This window comes from Pecten maximus, chromosome 8 (genome assembly GCF_902652985.1).
Source record: "Pecten maximus chromosome 8, xPecMax1.1, whole genome shotgun sequence".
Taxonomy (NCBI): domain Eukaryota; kingdom Metazoa; phylum Mollusca; class Bivalvia; order Pectinida; family Pectinidae; genus Pecten; species Pecten maximus.
Genome location: NC_047022.1, coordinates 35,707,971 through 35,727,596, shown reverse-complemented (window position 1 = coordinate 35,727,596; position 19,626 = coordinate 35,707,971). Strand labels below are relative to the sequence as shown.

The 19,626-nt window shown below is 37.0% G+C and overlaps 1 protein-coding gene across 1 annotated transcript; it reads right to left on the bottom strand.

Annotated features, from left to right (window-relative positions):
* Positions 1-2,459: 2,459 nt before the first annotated feature.
* Positions 2,460-17,467, bottom strand: LOC117333345 (solute carrier family 13 member 2-like). The gene is made up of 14 exons (XM_033892602.1): positions 17,095-17,467; positions 16,077-16,226; positions 15,467-15,582; positions 13,192-13,328; positions 12,736-12,838; positions 11,566-11,715; positions 10,750-10,884; positions 10,348-10,431; positions 9,466-9,579; positions 9,143-9,246; positions 8,006-8,130; positions 7,655-7,816; positions 6,777-6,914; positions 2,460-5,639 (listed from the first exon to the last, which is right to left on the bottom strand). The coding sequence occupies exons 1-14, from the start codon at positions 17,200-17,202 to the stop codon at positions 5,439-5,441; spliced, it is 1,827 nt and encodes a 608-aa protein (XP_033748493.1). The 5' UTR covers positions 17,203-17,467; the 3' UTR covers positions 2,460-5,438.
* Positions 17,468-19,626: the final 2,159 nt, after the last annotated feature.

The following is a 19,626-nucleotide window of genomic DNA, read 5'->3' as shown; positions in this document are numbered from 1 at the left end:
CATTTCATTCGATATTTTGTCGCTTTGAAAAAAGTTCCATTGAACACCTCACGTTCTGATTTTGTTATTATTCAGAAAAATAAAATTATCTAGTCAATAAATTTTCCTGATTAAGAGCCTTAAAATATTGATCTTCATAGGGATAATTTGTACCAGGGCATACCATAATAATCATCTTAAACAATTACTGGAGTACGTTGTTATGCTTGGAACCTCTTATGGATATATGCTATTGTACTTGTTGTTGTGATATACCATGACGACATCAGGTAATATCATTTATTAGTCTCTATTTTTGTAGGAATGTTTCTTTGTACTTTGTACCATGTTGCGTGTGTGAATCTCCACTATATGTCATATTCGAGATCATATACATATTCTAGATAAAAGCAACGATATACATGTATAGTAATGCTCAATATGCCTTTAAAATCTGTTAGTATTGTACTTGTCTGTGGCAGTATGCTTCAGTGAGATAGCACTTTAAATCGGCAAAAGTTCCGGCCTATCACAAGGAGACTTAACACGAACATACCGCAGCCTCCAAAACACACATACGCACTCAACACACGCATACATGTCGCACGCATGGGAGGCCGTCCTTAAATGACCTTAGATGTTAATAGGACGTTAAACAAAATAAACCAAACCAAACCAACTTGTCTGACATTGCCAATTTCTTCAATAAAACTGTCCTCTAGTAAAATTAAAAAACCAACAACTTCCATTTGATTAATACACGGTAATATCATTTAGTAAGTGTGATGTTTTGGTGACTGTAAACAAAATTCAAACTGATCTCTTATATCATCTGCTGATTTGCAGTTACATGTAAAAATGTTAATAAATCATACTCGACAAGTCGTCTCTAATTTATGCTTGATGACATTGTGTTAGGTTACAATTTACAAACTCTGCAAACTGAACAAACCAAATATATATTGCTGTTCAGAAAACATGCATTATTTTTCAATTTGTTATAATGCATTGGTCCTATGTATATTAATCCTTGTGCTCCTTATTATTAATTTTTTTAAATCACATTATGTTTTATAAAATCAAATTTGATATAAGTGTTTCTTTCATTCTATTTCTGCTGTTTCCATACTATATTTATTATCTCTATTTGTATAAATACTCCAATGTTTTGATTTTTTTCTGAATTGTTTAATTTGAATACAAATCTGCCATTCCACATGTATTGGGGAGAATCATGTTAAGATATGTTTTAATTTGTCATTTAAATATATAACGTTCCAAAATTATATATGTTGAAAGTGGTTTAGCTGTTGTTTTAGTGGTTCGAGCTTACCCAGTCTCCGTGATTAATATAAAATATAAACTGGTGTTAATATCATCAATATCTATGAACAGAAGGCATTCTATGCAGCCTTGTCACACAAATTAGATGCAATCGAATACGTTAGAAAGAGACCCCTTACGTTTGAAATTAAACTTAATTACTTTTTTTCCAGTTTAGATAGCTGTCATCGAATCAATCAAAGCTGAGTTCTGCACGGTCTGGACTTTACTCTCATGTTGCCGATGTAATATCTTTATAATGGCATTGCGATAAACTATCCAACGTCTTATTGATAAAACAGAATTGAAATATCCTACCGTTTTCCTTTACCTAACTAAGGTTTGAATATATAAAAGATGCATTTACTTTATCTACATGACTACACGACATGATTTATTCATAAAGAAAGGCTGGTTCAGAAACCTAATCTGATATTGAGATATGTTGATCATTTCACCTAAGTCACTTGAGTCATTTAATTTTCATACATTGTCAAATTCTTCAAATGTATAAACAATGATGCCTTTTACATTGCATATTGTTTTTACTGCGATTATATGTATATGCCTGTTAAGTTTTTTTTGCATTTTATAGTTTACTCCGTAACAACTGTTTAGTTATTATGATGTACATGTACAATTTGTTGAATTTTTCAAACTGCTTTTTCTATTCATATTTGCACTCGAGAATCTCGTCAATGTATCATTTATACAGAGCTAAATTTGGGTTAGCATATGTATTTGTTTCGTTGCAGTGTTATATTTACCCTGATACTGAAGTTGTTACTATTATTCCTCGACTAACTACAGTGTAATCTATAATTTATTTTACGCTTTTTAATTATTTCTGTTAAAGCTATTCTTGTTTTGAATCATAAATGCTTCCTGTACTGAGAAGTTATTTTACCTTTATTTCTTTTGAATAATAAATGATTTCTGTACTGAGAAGTTAATTTATCTTCATTTGTTTTGAATAATAAATGCTTTTTCTACTGAAAGTAGAAAGTATTTTATATTGATTTGTAAGAAAGCTATATTGAAATACATATACATGTATATCATGATCAGTCTTCGTCCAATAATAATCTAAAAACTTATCAAAATAGACAATGATTTATTTTTTTAGGTACCAAATCGTGATGGATTATTAGATTAATAATAATTACCTAATTATTCAGTATTGTTTCAGATGTAATAATTTATAAATAGTTTTATCGAAATGTTTCAAAGGATTAGTAATGAAAATATCACATCTTAACATTCTTGTACAAATCATTATCTTAAAAGAATTCTTTGTTTTAACAAAAACAAATTAGAAATTAACAAAATAACAGGGAAAATGATTGTCATCGTTATACGAGACTTTTCCCTTACATTAGCAATCCATTTGTATTTATCTCAATACTGACTTGTACACGAAGTAGCGATGCCAGCTGAATGTGAACGTTCATTATGTACAGTCGATTACCATGACGTGGTTCAACTGTTTAAAATCACTCTGAGTCTGGTGCAGAGTGCGAGTGGATCTATGACCGTTAAGGGTAGACTACAATCTAACACGACGCATGGGGAAAGGGCAAATCTACGTATATGTACTGGGTCATTAGATAAGGGGTTTAGTGAGAACAGGACAAGTCTCTACTGGATCATTAGATAAGGGGGTTTAGTGAACAGGACTAGTCTCTACTGGGCCATTAAATAAGGGGTTTAGTGAACAGGACAAGTCTCTACTGGGCCATTAGATAAGGGGTTTAGTGAACGGGACAAGTCTCTACTGGGCCATTAGACAAGGGGTTTAGTGAACAGGACAGGTCTCTACTGGACCATTAGATAAGGTGTTTAGTGAACGGGACAAGTCTCTACTGGGCCATTAGATAAGGGGTTTAGTGAACAGGACAAGTCGCTACTGGGCCATTAGACAAAGGGTTTAGTGAACAGGACAAGTCTCTACTGGGCCATTAGATAAGGGGGTTTAGTGAACAGGACAGGTCTCTACTGGGCCATTAGACAAGGGGATTAGTGAACAGGACAAGTCTCTACTGGGCCATTAGACAAGGGGTTTAGTGAACAGGACAGGTCTCTACTGGGCCATTAGATAAGGGGTTTAGTGAACAGGACAAGTCTCTACTGGGCCATTAGACAAGGGGTTTAGTGAACAGGACAAGTCTCTACTGGGCCATTAGATAAGGGGGTTTAGTGAACAGGACAAGTCTCTACTGGGCCATTAGACAAGAGGTTTAGTGAACAGAGCAAGTCTCTACTGGTCCATTTGACAAGGGGTTTAGTGAATAGGACAGGTCTCTACTGGGCCATTAGACAAGGGGTTCAGTGAACAGGACAAGTCTCTACTGGGCCATTAGATAAGGGGGTTTAGTGAACAGGACAAGTCTCTACTGGACCATTAGACATGGGGTTTAGTGAACGGGACAGGTCTCTACTGGACCATTAGACAAGGGGTTTAGTGAACAGGGCAAGTCTCTACTGGGCCATTAGACAAGAGGTTTAGTGAACGGGACAAGTCTCTACTGGGCCATTAGATAAGGGGTTTAGTGAATAGGACAGGTCTCTACTGGGCCATTAGACAAGGGGTTTAGTGAACAGGACAGGTCTCTACTGGGCCATTAGATAAGGGGTTTAGTGAATAGGACAGGTCTCTAATGGACCATTAGACAAGGGGTTCAGTGAACAGGACAAGTCTCTACTGGGCCATTAGACCAGTGGTTTAGTGAATAGGCCAAGTCTCTACTGGGCCATTAGATAAGGGGTTTAGTGAACAGTACAGGTCTCTACTGGGCCATTAAACAAGGGGTTTAGTGAACGGGACAGGTCTCTACTGGACCACTAGACAAGGGGTTTAGTGAACGGGACAGGTCTCTACTGGGCCATTAGACAAGGGGTTTAGTGAATAGGACAGGTCTCTACTGGGCCATTAGATAAGGGGTTTAGTGAATAGGACAGGTCTCTACTGGACCATTAGACAAGGGGTTCAGTGAACAGGACAAGTCTCTACTGGGCCATTAGACCAGTGGTTTAGTGAATAGGCCAAGTCTCTACTGGGCCATTAGATAAGGGGTTTAGTGAACAGTACAGGTCTCTACTGGGCCATTAAACAAGGGGTTTAGTGAACGGGACAGGTCTCTACTGGACCACTAGACAAGGGGTTTAGTGAACAGTACAGGTCTCTACTGGACCATTAGACAAGGGGTTCAGTGAACAGGACAAGTCTCTACTGGGCCATTAGACAAGAGGTTTAGTGAACGGGACAAGTCTCTACTGGACCATTAGACAAGGGGTTTAGTGAACAGGACAAGTCTCTACTGGGTCATTAGACAAGAGGTTTAGTGAACAGGACAAGTCTCTACTGGGCCAGTAGACAAAGGGTTTAGTGAACAGGACAGGTCTCTACTGGGCCATTAGACAAGGGGTTTAGTGAACAGGGCAAGTCTCTACTGGACCATTAGGCAAGAGGTTTAGTGAACGGGACAGGTCTCTACTGGGCCATTAGACAAGGGGTTTAGTGAACGGGACAGGTCTCTACTGGACCATTAGGCAAGAGGTTTAGTGAACGGGACAAGTCTCTATTGGGCCATAAGACAAGGGGTTTAGTGAACAGGACAAGTCTCTACTGGGCCATTAGAGAAGGGGTTTAGTGAACAGGACAAGTTTCTACTGGGCCATTAGACAAGGAGTTTAGTGAACAGGACAAGTCTCTACTGGGCCATTAGACAAGGGGTTTAGTGAACAGGGCAAGTCTCTACTGGGCCATTAGATACGTAGCTTGGTGAACAGGGCATGCCTATACTTAGCCATTAGACAAGAAACTTAGTGAACAAGGAAAGTCTCTATCGGGCCATTAGAAAATGAGTGTGGTGAATCGGACATGCTTCTACTGGGCCATTAGATGAGGATCTTGATGAACAGGACAACTCTGCCGGACTCCTGACCTCGAAGGCATTAACATTCGCGACTCGACAACTTATGCAACATTGCCACGGTAGGCATGACCCCATAAGAAATGTCCATATAGCTTTTTGAAATAGTTCCACTGCAGAACTTGACATCGGTGAGTCTCTGGTGTAAAAACGAGTTCCATACCTTGAAAGGCAGGTATATTTTGAGCTACACATCTACATGTACTATGGCCAAGCCATGGTGGACGTGAAGCTTGGCGACTCAGTCATGGCATCTACGGTACGATCGCACAATGTCGTATTAGCTGCTGTAGTTTTGAATATATCCGGTACGCTTTCTAGACCAAAAAGAGGAACACCCCACGTGTTGATGGCCAATGTGAGGGCTGCCACTGCTATTATGTTCATCAACAGTCCCGCTAAAGCCTGTGAAGTATATGATGCTTATTATGTACTCGTGCTATGTATTTCGTCCTGAACATGTAATTTACCTTGTATACACCAACATCAAACATGATCAGAGATTGTGTCCACTCTCTAGGTCTCAAATTTTGTCAAAGGTTAAGGTCGATTCTTTGTTATAAGTACCACGATAGCAGTTTATTTGAGGAAGCCAAATTAGGACACCACTGGTACATACGTCGTATAATACCTTGAACATCTTCCAACACTACTGATCGTCAAAGGTCCATATGTTTTACCCTTAAACCCCTTGTCATTTTTATACACTTCAGTAATCGTCTTTACATTTAAGAAGCATATCTACGCTAACGTGACTAGGCATTTCTACTCTTAAGTAACTTCATATAAACTAAAGTAACTAAATGTATCATTTAGTAACCATATATACGCTTTAGTAACCATATCTACGCTTTAGTAACCATGTCTACCCTTAAGTAACCATTTATACCCTTTAGTAACCATATCTATCTACGCTTTATTAACCATATCTACCCTTTAGTAACCATATCTACACTTTAGTAACCACATCTACTCTTAAGTAACCATTTCTACCCTTAAGTAACCATATCTAAGTAACACTATATACCTTTAATACTCATATCTACCCTTAGGCAACCATAGATACCCTTAAGTACAATATAACTATTTTCCCCCTAAGAAACCATACCTACCCTTTAGAAACAATATTTACACTAGAGTAGCCATGTTTACCCTTGCCACCTTATCCCTCCATTTTATCTTACGTTACAATTACTACCCGTCCGTTGCCATGGTTTTTTTTTCATATTTTTACAAATCATCATTAATTCAACCCTGTCGATACATGTACCATGTCTACCCCTCCATCACCAAAACTATCATATTTAAACTACTGAGTATTTCCTCCTTCCTTCCTCTCAATGGCCCTGTATGGTCTACATTTGCCTAGTTATTGTCATACCCCCTATGCTTGATATCTTGCATACACCGTCCTTTATTGACCTCACTGTGTTAGCAGAACCTGAAATGGAAAATCATTACCAAACCATTTACATGCCAATTACAAACATCTACCCGTCTTTGCAATGCCTGTTCTCTTATCATCCCTTCCACTTTCATTACCATATCTGATATCCTAAGGTAGCCGGTGGAGAAGACGATGGCGTTTGGAGGTGTAGCCACGGGTAACATGAAAGCGAACGAACATGAAATGGCGGATGATACCATCAGGTACAAAGGATGTTCTCCTATGTTGATTGCCTGCAAAACAATTTTCGCTGGCTTAATCAATTGGCATGAACACCATCTGCAGTGTATATCATTACACGTATAATAGATCGTTCAAGTAGTATTGAGAAAAGTACATTTAACTATATAACAAGCGTGATGATTATAAGACTATTTCATATGCGTGTATCTAGGATAAAGGTACTCGGAAGCTGAGAGTTTTACCACATTTTGTGACCCCGAGGATGGAATACTCCTCCCCTGAATATACAAATACAGTAATGAGAGTCTTGTTTTCTCGTATATGTACTAAGTAAGGATTTAGATATTAAAGTTGACACATTCTCTTTCACTCTTTGTAAACCTGGAATCATTCTCGATACTCCATTGACATCCCTAGTGGTTCCGTTGTCGTCACCTCGCCTGATTTTGAGAACGCGACTTAACCCGATTTTGACATAGATTTGATGAAAGATGCTTACTACTGGGATATCACGTCTTACTCTCCTGGTACTGTATAAAAGTCTTTTTTTTTTTTTTTTTTTAATATGGTTTCGATAGTTCCCTAGTTTTGCTTTGTCAGTTTTGAGAAAGAATTACAGTAACACTTAAACATCCCGTTGTTCTGTTATGGTTTTGGGTACATATTGAAGAAAATCTTACCATATATATAACGCAACTTCGTCTAATTATAATCAATGCACTATAACAACTTATATATCGTTTGTATATTTTACTATCACATGACTGTCGTTGAAGAATTTGAAACCTACCAGCTCCGCCATTATTGGCATGAGAAGTGTTGCCGTAGCTGTGTTGCTGGTAATTTCTGTAGCTCCGGCTACAATCAGGCACAGAATTAAGTTCATGATCCATGGTTCAAGGTTGTTGAACACGCGCAGCTGACAACCGACCCACCGAGAAAGCCCGGACACCTATTTATAAAAAAATAAGAGAGACACTTCAAGTGACGATGATGTTAATTTCTCTATATGGTCATGATACGGATAAATGTAATTATTTTCTGGACTTCAGATAGTCATTTTGATTTTATATGTGATATCGTTCAGACAATTTTCTATGCACATTGATTGATACGATATAGATAACATTTATAGACTTACTGAACTTCCATCAGCTAGAGCGAAGCCGCCTCCCAGGAGAACAATAATTCCCCACGGTATTTTCTGTGCGGTAGTTTTCCAGTCCAGGATTGGTTTGTACTCGGGATAGCCTATTTTACCTTCACCTATCAGAGAATATTTTTACAAAGCTATACAAAAACATACTAAATACAAAACAATAAAGCAAAGCTTCCACAATCTGATGCTGCAGAGGCTGTCAGAGGCTGTCTGAGGTTGTCAGAGGCTGTCTGAGGCTTTCAGAGGCTGTCTGAGGCTCTCTGAGGCTGTCAGAGGCTGTCTGATGCTGCAGAGGCTGTCAGAGGCTGTCAGAGGCTGTCTGAGGCTATCAGAGGCTGTCTGAGGCTGTCAGAGGCTGTCTGAGGCTGTCTGAGGTTGTCAGAGGCTGTCTGAGGCTTTCAGAGGCTGTCTGAGGCTCTCTGAGGCTGTCAGAGGCTGTCTGATGCTGCAGAGGCTGTCAGAGGCTGTCTGAGGCTGTCAGAGGCTGTCTGAGGCTGTCTTCATTTAAAGGTGCGAGTATGAGAACTGGGGACTGTGTGAGGAAGTCATGTAACTTGATTTTGATATTGTATCCAGAGGCTGTCAGAGGCTGTCTGAGGCTGTCAGAGGCTATCAGAGGCTGTCTGAGGCTGTCAGAGGCTGTCAGAAGCTATCAGAGGCTGTCTGAGGCTGTCAGAGGCTGTCTGAGGCTGTCTGATGCTGCAGAGGCTGTCTGAGGCTGTCAGAGGCTGTCTGAGGCTGTCAGAGGCTGTCTGAGGCTGTCAGAGGCTGTCAGAGGCTGTCTGAGGCTGTCAGAGGCTGTCTGAGGCTGTCAGAGGCTGTCTGAGGCTGTCAGAGGCTGTCAGAGGCAACGATTACAAAGCTTTTCAAATATACATCAACAACATACTCGCTTAAAAAGAACATTGCGCTTCCCTACAAAAACTCAAACGCTTCACCCAAGGACTGTAGACTGTAGAATAGTAAACATTTCCATCATATAGAACACCCACGATTATCATATAAGTAGCATCATGCCCTTGCTATATTTATATTCATCCCTCCCTAGAAAGAAAAATGTACCAACTGCATATATTCAACAAATTCACGTCATGTCTGTACCAGTAATAGGTGACTTACAGGTGTATTGTCGACAACACAACACTCTTGGGACGTTGGACGGTAGGATGAACAACAGGACGGCAATAAAGATGGCGGCACTTGAGTCCCGGACGAAAGGTCCCCTGTAAAGTCAGTTAATATCTTCCTTAAGTATATAGTAGTCATTATCTTATCAAATTGGTGTTTTATAATGAGGAATTATTCACATGTAAATGTATTTACGGAAAATTACATCAGTAAACAGTAAGCCCGATTATGTGACACAATTTATTTGACGAGAGATTTATCTTTGTTCACCTTTGAAGACTTAGTCATAGAGAATTATCCCTAAAACAACTTACGAGATAGGGTCATCAGGAAACAAGAACCGCCATCCACCGAGATTAGGAATATCCCGGAACAGCCACAGTAAGACAAGTATAGCAAACAGGACAATAACAACTACCTCCTGAAAACTAGTCAGCAATATTCTATTAGTACAAAAGTCATGTACCATGATAATACATTTAAGCATTGAACTGCTTTCATTTGGAAGTTATGGGCTGATGAATGCCTCAGCTGCACTTCATTAAATTTGCCTTTGTCCAGTTGGCATTCATCAGCCCATAACTTCCAAATGAAAGCAGTTCAATGCTTATATTTACATTTGACAACGAATTTGAAAGACTATATCAAGGAATTTTACTCTGATAATGAGTGAACAAATTATTATCGTCAAAGACGGAACAGCCTTTTCAACAGCCATCTTTCGTTATCGCCGACGTGACAATTATGACGTCACTTTAATAATGACGTCATAATAAAGACTTGGAAGTTATGGACTCATAACTTCCAATTGAGCTTGGTAAAGTTATATAGTGGGGCTGCAGTGTAAATGTAAATATTTTGATATGTTTAACTGTTATTTTGGATATACATTAGTGATTATCACATATAATAATGCAACATCGAGAATCATACATTCGGAGTGAGATATATTTTGATATTAAATTTCCCGCGCAATCAGGAACCAATTCCTTTATTCCGGGTGGATTAAGATACCGTCGATGACAAATTTGAAATGTTCTCGGGTAAAGTTGTTATGTTGATAAATCATTGCCATCAGCCACTTCAAGGGTAATACAGTCCATTCATAAGTAGTTTGAATGATGAAAATACCTGTTTCAGTTCTATTGTAAAAAAAATTCAGGAATTGGTCTAGTCCCCTGTCCTATCGTATTTACCTTAATGGACCTAGTTTGTTGTACTCGTTTCTAAGCGCCATTTTGACACGTGCTTTCTGGATAGCAGTGATACGTAAGCAGCATCTTTAATAGAGATACATTATTGTGTAACAAACTAGCTGACTCGAATAGTGTCATTCTAACGACATCAGTAGGAAATCAGTGTGAAACAAATCTAGCTTATTCCAATAGTGTCATTCTAACGACATTCTACCAGCGATTTAATGCCGTTTTCATAACTGGTTATATATTTTTAAAAATATATTTTTTCAGCCTGAAAATATTTTGCATTGATAAATAAATGAACTCAATCTGGAATATTAACAAAACAAATATCGGCAATAAATCATGATTTGAAAAGAACATTGCCAAATAGAAACATACATATAGAAATGTATCTACCTATCTCGTAGGCAGTATATCTGTAGCCACACCCAGGCCACGAACATGAGCAGAACAGACAGTGGCACACCAAACCCCATCCAGTTCGCAAATGTGATACCAGAGTCCGCACCTTCCTTTCTAGACCGATATAAACTAAAAAGAAAGGATTATCATAGATTCCGAAATAAAGAAAGAAAAACAATTGTCATCACATTTAGAACATTTAGAAACAAGTTTGAAATATGCCAAGGAATACGTAGTAAACGGGAATGGCGAACAATATAAATACGATTCGATTAGTTTTCTTTACATCTGTATTGTGTTTATGCATACCAAAGTTAAACTTGGTATACATCAGACTACAATTACTTCGTTGTTTTTGACCAGTTGTAACAAAATATGTTTGTCAGAAAAGCAATACACTAGTTCAGAATTCCTAGGCATTTGTTGCAATTCAGTGTAATTTTTTGGAAATTGTGGCATGATGTATTGCTTTTAGAAAATATAGATAGTTTCATTTCTGCATAATAAAAACGAAAATTATTTGATTCCCGGATCTTTATTTTTACTGCGTAATATACTGTAATCTACTTTATTTGGAGCACTTACATTTGAACACATTTCCAAATTTGAACAGATTAGCGCATTGCTGAATTAACGCGCCAAAATTACATACTACAGAAGCAGTATATAGTGATACAATAAGAGCGAGATACATGTACCGGTAAGTTAGCGCAACGCTTCAAGCGAAAAGCGCTTATATAAAATTACCCCTAAACCAAGGACATTTACATTTGATAAATCCTAATCTGGCTAAATACACTGTAATTTTACCTGTTTGCTTGTCCCTGAAGAATAAGATTAGGCGCTGTCCCGGTTAGGGTCGCTATTCCTCCAATGTTTGCCGAGTACGCTACACAAAGTGCGAATCCCTTACCTATACCCACCAGCTGCTCGTCAGTCATAGTACCCCCATCATTGTGACTGTATACACACATCAAAACACTTTGTTAGTGAAATGGAGCTTAGAGTAGTGCATCCCTTGGTTAGTACAATGGAGCTTAGCGTAGTGTAATCCTTGGTTAGTGAAATGGAGCTTAGCGTAGTGTAACCCTTGGTTAGTGAAATGGAGCTTAGCGTAGTGTAACCCTTGGTTAGTGAAATGGAGCTTAGCGTAGTGTAACCCTTGGTTAGTACAATGGAGCTTAGCGTAGTGTAACCCTTGGTTAGTGAAATGGAGCTTAGCGTAGTGTAACCCTTGGTTAGTGAAATGGAGCTTAGCGTAGTGTAACCCTTGGTTAGTGAAATGGAGCTTAGCGTAGTGTAACCCTTGGTTAGTACAATGGAGCTTAGCGTAGTGTAACCCTTGGTTAGTGAAATGGAGCTTAGAGTAGTGTAACCCTTGGTTAGTACAATGGAGCTTAGAGTAGTGTAACCCTTGGTTAGTGAAATGGTGCTTAGCGTAGTGTAACCCTTGGTTAGTGAAATGGAGCTTAGCGTAGTGTAACCCTTGGTTAGTACAATGGAGCTTAGCGTAGCGTAACCCTTGGTTAGTGAAATGGAGCTTAGCGTAGTGTAACCCTTGGTTAGTGAAATGGAGCTTAGCGTAGTGTAACCCTTGGTTAGTGAAATGGAGCTTAGCGTAGTGTTACCCTTGGTTAGTACAATGGAGCTTAGCGTAGTGTAACCCTTGGTTAGTACAATGGAGCTTAGAGTAGTGTAATCCTTGGTTAGTGAAATGCAGCTTAGCGTAGTGTAACCCTTGGTTAGTGAAATGGAGCTTAGCGTAGTGTAACCCTTGGTTAGTACAATTCAGCTTAGAGTAGTGTAACCCTTGGTTAGTACAATGGAGCTTAGCGTAGTGTAAACCTTGGTTAGTACAATGGAGCTTAGCGTAGTGTAACCCTTGTTTAGTACAATGGAGCTTAGCGTAGGGTAACCCTTGATTAGCGAAGACGCGTTACTATGTACGTAAATGATAAATATGATAAGTATTTAACGTACTTTTCATCTTCAGTTTCTTCTACTTCCTCTTGAGTTTGCTGGTCCTGACGACAGTTTTCGTGTGTTATGTAATCCGGCTCAAAGCTAGAGTTATCCTTTCCAACTGGGAAAATACACCAATATGTTCTTTATATATCTACTCAACGAGCATAATCAATAACCTCAACAATTGCCATCCATCCTTGGGGATCGATCACTGCCTGTAAGCATATACATTATACAAGTATAGAGGGCAATAAGTCATTCATTAATTTGGAGTAATGCGGTTGAATGCTGAACTTACGCAGTAAATGCACGACTCTTTAAATCATGAGTTTAAACAATATTTCGTTCCACTTTCAATGAATATCATTCATTATGAACATGTTTGACTCCAAATTAAAAAGCTTCTGTTTTTAATAATCGATTGCGATGCTGATTATATGTATGATTACAATGGATTGTACAAAAAAAAACCTTTTGTGTGTGGTACATTCATGTCCCTCAGTTGTTCAACTACGGCCACAATGATAGGCAGCATCATGGAGGTGGCGGCCGTGTTACTTATCCACATAGATAGGAACCACGTGGGGAGCATAAGGCCGAGGAGTAACCTATCACAAATGGATCCACATATTGGTTAGTGAGTGTGGTTAGAACATAGGTGAAATATATAGAGGATATTGAATGGTTTCCCGTCTAATATAACATATATTTCACGAGTATGACAGAATATCGATATTTTCACGAGTGCGAGGCAGGAAAACATACAATTTTCTTTCTATTGCATTTGATATACTTAAAAACAAAATTAAAAACATTGAAAAATTAATAGTGTCAAAAAGTGCGAACATCAGTAACATAATTCATGATGTCATCTCTTGTGACGTTGTTCCACGTCAACTTGACGGCGCCATTTTGAAAGGACTGATCAACGCAATTTAAGCGTTTTCTGCTGTTATCGGAGAATCTGTGCATGAAAAGTTAACGTCAAGTGAGTATTTTGTATAACCAATATATCCATCTTCGCTTCGATTGGAAAAATTGCAAGTTCAATGAGGTGAATACAAATGTTCGCTTTGATTTGTCACTGCAAAACTTATGTTTTCACTGCAAAATCTTATATTTTCACTGCTCATCTCTGCAGTGAAAATATTAGTTTTGTTACTTTGATCAATTTCAATATTTCACTGGCAAAATGCAAATAAATATATATCTAGAGATGTTATAAATACCGGACGAATGAACGTGGTTAGAATATTGGTAAGAAAATATATAAGTTTATAAATATCAGCTATGCAATGTGTTGAACGGTGGGCGTGATCTGATCATTAGAGGGAAATCCATATGCATCCGGTTATTATTTCAAACTTTTGGATCAGCGTGGTTAAATACCATTTTGGGGATACATACACAATGTAATTAGAAACGATTCATATCTTATCTGGTAACAGTCAACATGCGAAAATCCTGGCAAAATAAACTAGCTTATTAAGTGGTTTAGGTAAAAAATAAACTTCGTTTTAATATTTTACACAAGTGTGTGTGTGTCGCAAAATTATGATTCAGTTAATGTTTTACTGCTCGATTGCTTGGGATTATAGCCGTTTATCGATGTTTGTTTTAGAAGTGGTGTTGCGTTAGACGGATTATATGGATGGATTAGAATAGTTTCATTGGCAGCAAATTGACACTTTATTCGGAGGGAAATCTTCTCCTCAATAAAAGTTGTGCTGCCAATCCTGTCAGTATGTAACAACAAAGGACAGTAATTTTAGACAGATAATATGTCTAATCAAAGCGAAAATGTCGCAAGGTACAAGTAGTTATCAATCGAATTCTCACTGGACATGCGTATCTCAACCATTCACACCTTTAAAGACCCACCTGTGTGCTCTGGATGGGACTCCCCTTTCACCGTTGCACATTGCTCTGATCACAAACGTTTTCGTGACAGATAAACATCCAAGTCAAATGTATACGAACTTCTCCTTTGTAGCATTGGAACGAATATTCGATTATTTTGAAAGAGATTTATCTCGTTACGAAAATGTAACTCTATATGTTTCATTACTTTTTACACACCATAATCAATTTTCTACAACATCCAGTCTACCATCTGGTTTTGTGTGTTACAATTTATCTGCAGTTTTAAATCCATTTTTAAACAAATATATAGGCTTTTACCACGTGGTTTTAACTCCAACAGTTTAAAACACCCATATACCCCAGCCATCATAAAATTCTATATACCCGAGTTTAATATTGTCTGGCCCAAATTGACCATAGCTGTCGACGGGCCTTTAAACACATCAATCAATCCATTTATGTCTAATCGGTCAGACCAGCATACGAGGTAGACAAACGTGTCAATTGCGTATCAGGAATGACGCTGAAACTTGTGTTACATCGATTTTGATAATTTATGATGTCATAATTTTATAGATTCGTAAATTTCTTTAATTGTTGTAGATGACATATATGTAACAAAAATATTTTAACTGAAATAAATGAAAATAAACTGAAACGTTACTGCTTTTTATCAAAGTGATAATATAAGAAATCTTAAATACCCTCTTCATACAGAGGAGTAAACTACTTTCCCCTCAAACCAGAAAACAGGTGTTTTTACTCCTAACAATGTGAAAACAGTATTTTGACGTAATGCGGGTCAGGTATTTTAGAGCAGTTTCACGAATATGTCAGTTCCAAAGGAAGAATATTCCTATTGCAATAAGACCCTGGTACTCACATATTTGGCTGAGTACCTAGGACCAGTATGATTCCTAGGGCCATCCTCTTGTGTAGATTGACTTCCTCAACAGCAACAGCTATGACCAAGCCTCCGATAAATAGCATGGATGTATCCTGTATCGTGTGATAATTTAACAACATCAGTTAATTTTGTTTATGCTATATGTAAAAACCAGGCTTGCAATGTAATTATCAAAATCATTTTTGTTATATATCTTCAATGTTCAAGATACACTTTAAATCAAGTAGATTTCATGAATGCTTTATTTTGAGAAGTTACCTTTTATATATACATGTATTTACTAATACATGATGAGCTATCAGAGTCATGAGCTATACAAGTTTATATATTGGTAGCCGATAGTTCGGTCGCCAAAGGTGTTTTTTTCATACAAATAATCACGAAGGATTTTAATTTGTGATTGACTCTGGTATAAATACGAAAATAACTCCCAAGTGAAATATTTACAGTACCTTTAAATCATAACATTTGTCAACAGTTCTTGGTCATATGGAACATTAAAGAGTAGAAAAGTAAGCTGGATGACTAGCCAATTAAGTGGCATACATTTCCTTTTGCAGTTTATCAAGTAATTAAGTAATCATACATTTATATATTTTGTACAAACGTCAGTTGCAGGAACCACGCCCAGCATAGGGAACATGAACACTGGAAGCAGTGACGTCACAGGGATAGGAATGGCCTCCGTAATCCACAACAAAGCCATTACGATCATGACATATGCACACCGCGACTCCTAAATTAAAACTCTATATTTTAGCAGCTTATAAACAACACGATGATGCATAATTAATGGATCGCGCCATGACAAAGAAACTATGGAACAAAAATAGTTAATTGTTGTTTTCCTTTATAACCTTATTTTAGATGTTGTTTTGTATCATACGTTTACCTAAATAAGGGAATATCGACCCGAATCTATTAATAACTTCGATTTTACTGATATCATTAATATACACTGTACATTACAAAACTCCAATAGAGATTATGCTAACTTTATGGACGTTTTTAAATGAAAAGAAAACAATCGAGATATTCAAAGGGAAACCCTGCAGTTTAAATGTTGTTATATCGGACATGTATGTACGAAATCACCTGTTAGTACATCTGTGTACAATATACTGCTGTATACATACACGTGTTACCACTGTTAATGTACTTCTGTCGTTATCACGCGTCCTACATGACTCAGTAACCACAATGAATTAGTAGTTTATTATTTCATCAAAACCAACATATTCAAATTAATATCAAGAAGATGTTAAACAGCAATTTGTCACATCATCGCCATTTTGTAATAACAAACCATTTAATGTTGTAATCAATTATATAATCAAGCACATAGTAAAATCAAGAGGTTTGTTATATGGATATAATGAGGAGAAAACAAAACGATTTGTCATCGTCATGAATTGGTACCGCCATCGAATTATTTCCAGTGAAATGCGAATTATATACTAATGAATATGAATTATTTGCCTTTTAAAAGCCATAAACTTCTGAAAATCATATTTTTCTTAGCACATATAGTGATGATGTTTATGATGTGTAAATAACATATTCACCTTTTAGTAGATTTGTAATGGTTGTATAGAGAAACCTACCGCTGTTCCATTGATGAGCAGGGGGATGGGCACCAGGGAAGCAACAACAACAAAAACAAGTGTCCGCAGTGTCCATAGGTCCCTCAGTGTCATTGGTCCTCTGTCCATTCTCCCGGACTGATAATTGTTTTCTGATTGCTAGACTCGTGCAACCTGTCATCAAAGCATCCAATCTGGAAATAAACCAGCTAATATAGCAGTAGTGTTAAACGTAGTTTTTCGGACGGATGTAAAGTGAAAATTGTCAGACACAAACATTTTTCACAAATAAAGAAGCACACTGAAATTATAGTCATCCCGTCACTAAACTATAATCACTAACACTATTTATCGTGAATATATCTGCTCTGATCAGACTTTGATATCTCTTGTTAGTGTTACAAGTGTCATCTGTACAGTATCGGTGTTATCTGTGTTTGCGGATACAATGTATTTATATCGTGCTAGAATATACCAATGGATGCCATTTGGATAATTGCCGCCACGTGGTTATTAAAGAATCATAATTTCGGCATCTTCGTTACCTTGATGTTCGATACTAATTTGTTATTATTTAAGTATCTTCACTGTATCCCAAATCACAAACGTACATTGCAAAAGTCGTTAACTACAATGTTCCACCTATATGAACTGAAAATTAAAATCTTTTTTAATGACTGTATATGCATAGCATGACCTTTGAAAAAAAACGCAGACTTCTAAAACGAATATATTACCTTAACACAACAAACATATGTACATGTATTCTGTTAATTAGCGCTCTGGGATATTACAACAATCATAATGATAATATATCACTTGAACACTGGCCAATCTTTGAACAGTACTTGAAATTGACTGGTCTTCTGGTTTTTTTTTTACCTATTTGCACGAGTTGAAAAATCATTTGAACCTTAATACTAAACTAGTACTTACTTCTCGTACTTCTGTTAAATCATACTCTCTCATTTGTTTCTCATACGTCTTTGTCCCTTCACCTAACTCGTCATCTGTCTGTAGTAATTCCCTTGTATACCACTGCTTGTGTTTCTGTATCTAATTAATGACTTTAGCAATAAATTATTTTATGTGTGTATCAATATTGTGGCATGTTGTAATTACAGTAGATACTCACAAATGAAATGATCATTTATGTCAATACACATCATATGAATATTCATTAACGACATTGTTTTTCATTTTCTGATAGTAACATCTGGTTATACATATTGCTTTGATATATATTAACTATCATTCTAACATTCACCGCTGTGCAAGTCATCAACGATCCACTCAGGTATAATTTCCCTTTCTATTGAAATATGTTATTCATTTTCTTTGAATTCATCTAATACAAATATGCATCATCTTGTTGACACGTTAACACATATAAATGCTTCAGAAAGTCATATTTCCCTTTGTTATAATGACGACAGACGTATTCGATGCCCATTGATATGTCTATTAATTGACTCTAATTTTGAAAACGCGGTATTTCATGGATTTTCGGTGATGAAGCTGAAGATTCTTACCCTCTGGATGTGATAATTTTGTTCATATTTTGACTTGACTTTATTGATTTTAATTTTATATCATTATCTTCATTAAAACTATGTAGTATACCACTTTATTATACTGCTACTATGCACTAATACATCGTGTATATTGTGAAGTGTCATCATACAGTACTCCATATCTTATTTAGCTCCTTAAATATTACAAAGGTTACAATACCTTATACTTGACTTTATAACATATCGCGTTACAGGACATAAATGAGCTTTATTTACCGTTTGATGAAATTGTACCTGTCCGAACTGTAATATGGAATATATAATCCAGTAGATAGTATTCCTGAGTGTTTTCATATTTGAACATATAATATGGTACTAATCGTCTATATTAGGTAAGTTTCTATTTATGAGTTCTTGTCAAAATACATAAGTTACTAGTACTGCTTTCTCGTCACTATCCTTCTCAGGTTTTTTAAGATGTATAACAAAACATATGTGACAACGTAAGGAATATGAATTTGCGGAAGCAAGTTATGATTGAAGAAATGGAAGGATTACCACCGGGAAACAGCCTGTGATTGTTAGTTATTACCGGCTATGGTCTCCATCAGAGAACGTCGACTCTACCGCCCTACACTTCCGTTTAGATATCCCAAGTCATATGGAAAATTATCTTAATCCAATCATCGAAAAGACCTACAGGTATTCCATAATCAATTTATTTTAACTTGGTCAAAGTAATTTGTACAGCGTGCTGGATATCTGGGAATATAATAGTGCTTACCTGCTAAGATATGAAATGGTAGTCAAGTTTAAAATCTGTCTTGTTTAAGATATTTATATTTATAATAAGGTCTATATATTCAACATGTAGGAGATATAATATATGACATAATAATAAAGTATATATGTGATTAAAGTGAAATTGAGTGTGTGAAATATATATAAAACAGACGTGATGAGTGAAGGACAACAGATTGAGAATATTTTTGTATTATGGACTGTAGCTGGAGCTGCCTATCTCCAGACAGTCCATTGT